The sequence below is a fragment of the Priapulus caudatus genome, unplaced genomic scaffold (genome assembly GCF_000485595.1).
Source record: "Priapulus caudatus unplaced genomic scaffold, Priapulus_caudatus-5.0.1 Scaffold222, whole genome shotgun sequence".
NCBI lineage: Eukaryota > Metazoa > Priapulida > Priapulimorpha > Priapulimorphida > Priapulidae > Priapulus > Priapulus caudatus.
This window is the reverse complement of record NW_014577283.1, coordinates 368919-377449: the sequence shown is the minus strand read 5'-3', so window position 1 is coordinate 377449 and position 8531 is coordinate 368919. Positions and strand designations below refer to the sequence as shown.

At 44.3% G+C, this 8531-nt stretch overlaps 1 protein-coding gene across 1 annotated transcript in view; it reads left to right on the top strand.

The window, feature by feature from the left end:
- Nucleotides 1-8531, top strand: part of LOC106807551 (adenylate cyclase type 2-like) — a 50531-nt gene that overhangs the window by 13797 nt on the left and 28203 nt on the right. Inside the window, exons 5-9 of the mRNA XM_014809915.1 lie at nucleotides 1631-1758; nucleotides 3339-3497; nucleotides 4119-4254; nucleotides 4834-5007; nucleotides 5778-5839. Coding sequence (XP_014665401.1) covers nucleotides 1631-1758; nucleotides 3339-3497; nucleotides 4119-4254; nucleotides 4834-5007; nucleotides 5778-5839 — 659 coding nt within the window. The remainder of the gene's footprint in view (nucleotides 1-1630; nucleotides 1759-3338; nucleotides 3498-4118; nucleotides 4255-4833; nucleotides 5008-5777; nucleotides 5840-8531) is intronic.

Genomic DNA, 8531 nt, shown 5'->3' with positions numbered 1-8531 from the left:
CTCTCTCTCTCTTTCTTTCTCTCTCGCTCGTGCGCGCTCTCTCTCTCTCTCTCTCTCTCTCTCTCTCTCTCTCTCGCTCTCTCTCTCGCGCTCTCGCGCTCTCTCTCTCTCTTTCGCTCTTTCGCTGTCTCTCGCTATCTTTCGCTGTCTCTCTCGCTCCCCCCCTCTCTCTCTCACTCACCCATTCTCTCCCCTCTCTCACGCTCTCTGTATCATCCTCTCTTGTTCGCCACTGCACAGCCTATTGGCATAATTTTTTTCTTTTGGTATATTGAATAATTAAATCGTAGTACATAGTACATCTTACCGCGCTTCAAATTACGCATCAAATGCGCCCACCATTTAAATACGAAATTTAATTTTGCCGCTAAGATGAGAAATATTATAGGAATATTAACCACGGAGCATAATATAGAATACATATATGCCTATATATGCTTAGTGGGAAATATTGCATGGTATCGCGTAAGTTAGATATATTAACGCTGCTCCTCATTCTGTCAATGTTTCCCCATGTTTTAATTAGCGCAACTTAATATTTTCGTTAAACTTTGCTCAGTTCAGAATTATCTTTTTCTAGCAACAAAGTGCATTAGTTCATGAAATAGTGCAATTATCAATCTATAACGTGATTATATTTGTCTTTGAAACGTTAGACGAGCAGAGGTAAAAAAAACAGGTCAGCTTGAAATTCCACACTAACGCCACAACGTGCGAACATAGTAATATAGTTAATACGCTATCGTTAATTTAACACTAAAACGCGATCATTTCCTTCCTCTGAAATTCTCCCGAAATGCTCCCGAGAAAAGATGCTGGTTAGGATTAGCCAACAGCGGAAACTGCGCTTGTAGAATCGAAAGCAGTCACGTACCGCGGCGCGGTTTTACGTTTGATCACACATCACGAGGGCGGCGGTCGTTAAACCTGAACAGCGCGTTTCGGCGCAATGTTCTCGGTTTATTTGTTAAGCATACGTTCGACCGTACTTATATATGGTTGACCTTCAGTTACCTTAAACAACATCGCACCGGACCCGCGGAGACTATAACGTTTTAGCTAGATGTAAAACGTTCCAAATGCGGTGATGCCTGAGGCAGTGTGACAGAGAGTCCAAAGAGCTAAATATATTTAGCTCCTTGAGAGAATCGAGCCGGTTCGATTGTAACGCCTAGTGACAATTCTGTTGCAGTGTTTTATGTAGTTTTTAAGATATTTCGTAGAATACTGTACGTCGCCATTCGACGTGGGATTTTTTTATTCTAGTTATGTTGCTATTCGGCATGCAAGAGCTCATTGCAGACCCAGTATCTACACATGTGAAAACACGTAGATTATGTAATTTAGACACCCGACATGGTTATATAAACTCACGATTATCGATGTGCAGCGGGGAAACATCGCCATGTCGAATAGTCATGCTCATAGGAAAGTGTATATACAGTGCAGGCTATGTTTTATATACGCGAGGATACAGTTCAGACGAATACGTTCCTGTTTCCGGTTCTTAGAGAAAATGTCGGCTAAAGTTTGCGAGCGGATGCTTACATTGATTTCGTTGGGTTTTACTCGGTGCGAGCGGCGGCGCGCGCGTGTGTGGAAGTTTCTTCATGATTACTTTTCATTTCAGGATAATCAGTGTATGAGGATCAAAATTCTCGGAGATTGCTATTACTGCGTGTCGGGCATGCCGATTTCTCGGCCTACTCATGCATCAAACTGCGTCAAGATGGGATTCGAAATGATCGAGGCCATAAGGTAGAGGCAGCGATCATACTGCTAACGAAATCGAAAAGCGTATGTGATATACGTATACCTATCGCTCTCTGCCTGCGTGCTCGTAGGTCGATGGCTATCCGTATCACGCACACACTTACTCGGTATCACAAACGCAATCGTCGGCTGTCTGTCACCTCATGAATACGCTCATCGCGTGAGCAATTGACAGAAATTGATCAATTGAATTTCGGCACTCGAGCGATTTTTGCCGCGCATCTGGTTGTATTTCGCGTAGAACGTATACTTATTTGGCATTAACCCGCAGGAGGTGTGATCTGCTACAGTATAGTAAAAACATTCAATAACCGCACTCGAGTTACTCGGTGGTGCGATCAGTGTCGTTGAGGTCACTGTGATGTTAAAATATACGGCACTTCCCCTGCAGCTCCGTTTCAAAATGCCATCGTAGTCGGGGAAGGGGGTGCGTGGGTTCTTCCAAAGCTCCGTTTTAGTCATACTATGAGATGAACCGAATTGGGGCTATATTCCACTAGATCGCGCAATGTAAAAGGATGTAGAAATTGGAGTAGAAACTGTTTAATGGCGTCGGATTCTCGCGGCAATATCACGAATCGCGATCAACCGCAAAGGATAGCATAGATCTTCTTACAGTCTTTTCCCACATGTGTGTTCTGCTAAGCTGTCAAAGGCGGCTATCTGATGTTATTCGCTGTAAGTTTGCTATTCGTATATGACATTATTTTACATATATATCTATCTCGAATAGGCACGCGGACGCATAACTCTCTAGGTTTCACTTACACATACTGAAAGTGAGCTGGAAACGTACGTATACGAATAGTATGCAACGCCACCTAGCCGACAAAATACGACCTGCTCTTCCTGTTGCGTTCCCGCGTCGCACGTGCACGGCAAACCTGTGCAAATAGTTGAGAAGTTTTCACTGCTAACTTTCAACGCGCATGAATAATTGATGTAAATAGGAAACCTGGGATAAAAGATTGATGGGCGACTAGTTTGATTTGACGGTAAATTTTCGACGCCGGTGCTCAGTTTGCTTAATATTTAATGGTCGCGGGGAGATGATAGGAGAAACTAGAGGAAAAGGTTTGTACGAATAGATGTCGTCAATTTACATAATTCGAATAATGCCTACATTTTACATACAAAACATTATAGATTTCATTGCGAAAAACTTCTTTCGTGCATTAAACAACATCCACATAACGAAGATAGAATTGTACATGCGTGCATAAACTTTTAAACTCATTGAGGTTAAATATTTGAGTGCACTTTGTCTTTACTTCTATATTTCAGTCACTAAAAATACCGCTCGATATGTTTATCCTTATGCGTATCTAAATAAGATATAGCTGTACCATGTAACAAAATCTCCATTAGAACAAAACCTAAACTGTATGTACCTTACAATAATTTGCTAAATATACTTAAACACATGCGCATTCACGTAGACGCGATTATAAATACATATATTTTAGGTTCAGATCGGATATCCGATTATGTTCATATAATGGAGAATTCATGCCAGCCGTTCATGTGAGCAGGTCCCTTTATGAAATTCTGGTTACTGTTTGCAGTGCCGTACGCCATGCCACGGGCGTGAATGTAGACATGAGAATAGGCATACACTCTGGCGACGTGTTGTGCGGTGTCATCGGGCTGCGTAAGTGGCAGTACGATGTATGGTCTGATGACGTCACCATCGCAAATCACATGGAGTCCAGTGGCATGCCTGGGTAAATACTGTGCACACTACTTACGTACGAATATTTGATTAGAGCAAAATGGGGTTGATGGTAATACAGTTCATTGACGGCAGCTGCGACAGTGGGCTACGGCAGCGAAAGCACTTACGGAGTATATTTCACGAGAGGTTGTCATTTCTCTACATTCTTCGAGAAATTTATAGATTATTGTATAGAATACTCATCATCGCCATGTATTAGATTGTATATAAGCGCGCATTATAGCAATACTGTATAATATAATATAAGTATATATAGTGGCGCCGCCTGGATCACGGGCAAATTCTCAGCAGAAAGCAACACTTACACGCGTAAGGATTTCACGGCTAGTTTTCTAATGTGATGTGAGTGGTAAATGTATAATCGGGGAACGTCGTCGCCGAAAAGACGACCGTAATATGTTTTTAACGGCCAGTTTCAACAAAACCTATAATGCTTGCGGACGCCAACGTAGATAGACGCATATAAAATATATTCAGACAGATATGGATATATTCAGTCGGAAGAAAACACATTCAGGGAATGCACGCACCCAAGCATGCATAGAGTGTGAGCAACGGAAATGATCTCACTTGCGTATATGGGATGGAATATGCACGTATATGATTGCAGGAAGGTGCACATTACCAAGGCGACACTTTTGCAACTGGATGGCAGTAAATGGGAGGTAGAGCAGGGCTACGGTGAAGACAGAGACGATCTTCTAAAAGAGCATAGCGTAGAAACATTCTTCATCATACCGCCAAAGGTGAATAGGCACAGTTATGTGAAATTATTATGTATTGTTATTGTTATTGTTGTTATTATTATTATTATTATTATTATTATTATTAAAATGCGTGAACTAGGAGATCTACATGTAGAGTACGCGTCAAGTAGATTGCATTTTATAATACCGTTTTCATTTTCTCTCTCTCGCTCGCTTTCTCCCCCCTCTCTCTCTATCTATCTATCGATCTATCTATCCTTGTCTTTCCCTCTCTCTCTCTCGCGTGCGCTCTCTCTCTCTCTCTCTCTCTTTCTCTCTCACTGACTCTCGCTCTCTCTCTTGCCCACTCCATCTTTCCCTCTCTCTCTCTCTCGCGCTCTCTCTCTCTCTCTCTCTCTCTCTTTCTCTCTCACTGACTCTCGCTCTCTCTCTTCCCACTCCATCCTTCCTCTCTCTCTCTCGCGTGCGCTCTCTCTCTCTCTCTCTCTCTCTCTTTCTCTCGCTCTCCCTGTTTCTCTCTCCCTGTCTCCCTCTCTATCGTCTTCCTCGCTTTCCCTACCCATCTCTCTCTGCTTCTTCATCCGTAAACTCCGCGTCTTCTCTCTCTCTCTCGTGCAGCGCAACGATGCGGATGAGCGAGGAAAATCCGAGGAGCTGTCGAGGAACGTCGGAAGCCAGCGAGGCTCCATCAAGAGTTCGACGCGAGTAGCACGTTATCTCGACTCGTGGGGCGCCGACAAGCCGTTTGCGAATATCACGGAAGGTGTCGTCGCCAAAAATATCGGACTGACGGTAACGCATAGAACGAAGAAAGATACGCGCGCATTAAAGATAGATCTCTAGATCTCCGCCTCTACGCGTGTGTACGCGCGCGGCTGTATTCATCCGCTGTCTAGCCTGTTCTGCTAGCATCTATGACAAATACCACATACGCATATACGCTCTTCTATGACACTAGATTCTTTCTATGACAAATATTGTTGTATGTGTTGTGCGCATCTTAGGAGTTTATGAGCGCTATTATGAACGCAAGCAGTGAATTTCAGCTGGAAAGCGGAACGAAGTTGACTCGCCAATGTTTGTCATAGGAAGAATCTTCATATGACACATAGTGTCATAGGAGAGCGTATATGCGTATGTCGTATTAATTTTTTGTCATAGATGCAAGCAGAACATGTTGGCTGTCTTAACTGCTGCGGCGCGCTCTCTCGTCTGTTTTAAAGTGCAGTAAAGTCTGATCATTAATTAATGGATCTATTCATTTTGCCACGTCGAAACGATACGAAAAACGCGTGCGGGAAAGTGCGGAGCAATTACGACAATTATGTTATATCAAACGCTAAGCCGAACGTAAATGAGACTTGCCTCGTTACACTATACTTGATCGTACGCATATATGTGTTGAATTGCGGGAGAGAACTATACGTTCATCGACAGATATCACACATCACAGTGCTGATTGTAATTAGGCCAGCAAGGCTTAATTACAATCACAAGGGGGAGGGGGGGGAGCAGCGACGTAAACAATATCCATGATGGCGTTTTAATTCGGTTGATTTCAGAGTTTAGCGCTGATCGAGTCAAACCTCTTACAACCGCGGAGAAACACGTTCTGGAATATAAGGTAAGCGAGCTTGTAAGGCGAGTGCGGCCAATCACGACCGTCAACAAACGAGTTGCCGTCTAAATCGAGAAATAATCGCAACTCGAATTCGCGTGGCTGAAGCGACGCAACCCGAGACACACAGCTACACGTGTGCATTGCATTATTATATCATCCGTGCCAATTTACCTAGTGTAGGGTGATTGAGCTGTAGGCAACAGTCAATATTTTGTCTTGCGGTCATCTCCCCCAACACAATACCAGCCGCATCGCGACCTCGAGTCTGCCTGCAGGATTTTTTTAATCGATAGCGATGAAATTGTTAGCGAGTTATCAGCATCAATTTCATCGTGTCAGGCCGCCAGATAAGATTGGTAGTTAAGTTAGATGCGAGCATAAGTGCTCTTACGTCGGGCGCACTCGCTTTCATGAATTGAGACAAATCAGTGATTATATCCTAAAATTATGTAGCAAATCCCGTATTAAATTCTACGCTCTACAATCGAATGCAATTACCCTCCGTCTATTGCCACCTGGAAATGGCAATTTCACTCGGAATCCCCGCCGAAATCCAAGTATTACGTAAGCGGTTTAATGCCCGATAAATTATAACGGCAATCTAGACGAAGGCTCGCCTGATAATTCGCAACTGCGGACTCACGAAATATCGACATTGTGTGCTGCTCGAGTGGATCCCTAATTTACATGTTAAGTGCGTGTAGGTTGGTTGGGGGCCATACAGAGCTCGGATTGATGACGCCCATAGGTGTTTACGGTAAATATTGTGGTCAGCGGCAATAGCGCAAACGAGATCTCGCGTCATGTAACTCTCAAACTTTCCAATCAGCTTACGTCGTGCCAGGTACCACGCTAGTACAGTCTACCAAGTTCCACACTGGTACACGACAACTGGTACTCCGCTAGTACACGGTACCATGTACCATGCTGGTACACGACCACAGGTACTATAAGCTAGTACACGCCACCAGGTACTACGCTGGTACAAGACCATAGGTACTACACAGGTACAAAACCCTAGGTACCACGCTAGTACACACCACCAGGTACTACGATGGTATAAAACCCTAGGTACCACGCTAGTACACGATACCACGTACTACGCTAGTACACGACCCTAGGTACCACGCTAGTACACGATACCACGTACTACGCTGGTACACGACCCTAAGTACCACGCTAGTACACGATACCACGTACTACGCTGGTACACGACCCTATAGGTACCACGCTAGTACACGCCACCACGTACTACGCTGGTACACGACCCTAGGTACCACGCTAGTACACGATATCAAGTACTACGCTGGTAGACGACTCTAGGTACCACGCTAGTACACGACACCAGGTACTACGCTGGTACACGACCATATAGGTACCACGCTAGTACACGACACCACGTACTACGCTGGTACACGACCCTATAGGTACCACGCTAGTACACGATACCACGTACTGTGCTAGTTCACATATGCTTATTGCAACATCCTTCGGTTGCCAGTTTTATGCCGCTTCTCCGCGCTTTTTCTCTGTTCGCATAGACTTCGTTGGCCTCCATACACTGCTGTTTCACTCAACATGCGCACGCGGTCCGGGTATCCGGTGTCACCGAACGATTCTGTAATGATCGGGGGGCGTGCGGGTATCGACTTAGCAAATTCTCCCCATGACCCGATTCTAGTAACTTCAAATTCCTTCGCTTCAGTCAGACCGTGGACGCTGCAGACATTTATTTTCGTTAACGATTACCCGTTATAATGTATAACTAATGTTATTCGCGCTACTCGCAATTCGTGGCTACGAACCCGCTCACGTTTAATCGGCGCTAAACTGTGTTAAGCAGGCAGACATAAACGTACGTCGTTATATATCACAGGCGGTGCTACGCCGGCCTAGAAATTGCCGACGAACGTAAATTATTCACGCGAATGCGGTCAACCTAGATTGTAATAACGAACGACCTCGTTATCGGTATAGGGATAATAACCAATTCATTCTATCACCCATACGTTGAATTATTCAGGTATCAATTGGAAATTTCTCGCCCTGCCGAGGATTTTGCACCGTGCTTCATGTGTATATAAGAAGGATAAACCATGTGTTCATAGGAGGTCTCTCGCGTAGAATCTGGTGCCAGGTATTAACGGCAGATTGGCGTACATAAGGAAATGTTATTAACAACCTTATTACATTCCTCGTAGACATTATTGCTCAATTCATTAATTCTGCAGGCCTACTATACTTCGTGTTCGCGCAGTGACGTACGCAGCTAACAGCCTAGTTGTTATCACCGTCCGTATAATACTGTCATCTAGGCTCGTCCTCGTCATAAGTCAACCACACAGTCCACACCACCACATGTCAAGGCGTCCGAGAACAAAAAAGCAATGCCATTACTGCCATCGCACATATTGAAGCCTGTCTTGCATAAGCTATAGCTAACCAGAGCACGTATATGTTCATGACATGACCCGTGTATAACGTATGTAACCTGCCTATAACCTTTATATTTATATATATATATATATATATATATATATATATATGTGTGTGTGTGTGTGTGTGTGTGTGTGTGTGTGTGTGTGTGTGTGTGTGTGTGTGTGTGTGTCGTGTGTGTGTGTGTGTGTGTGTGTGTGTGTGTGTGTGCGCGCGCGCGCGCGGTGTGTGTGTGTGTGTGTGTGTGTGTGTGTGTGTG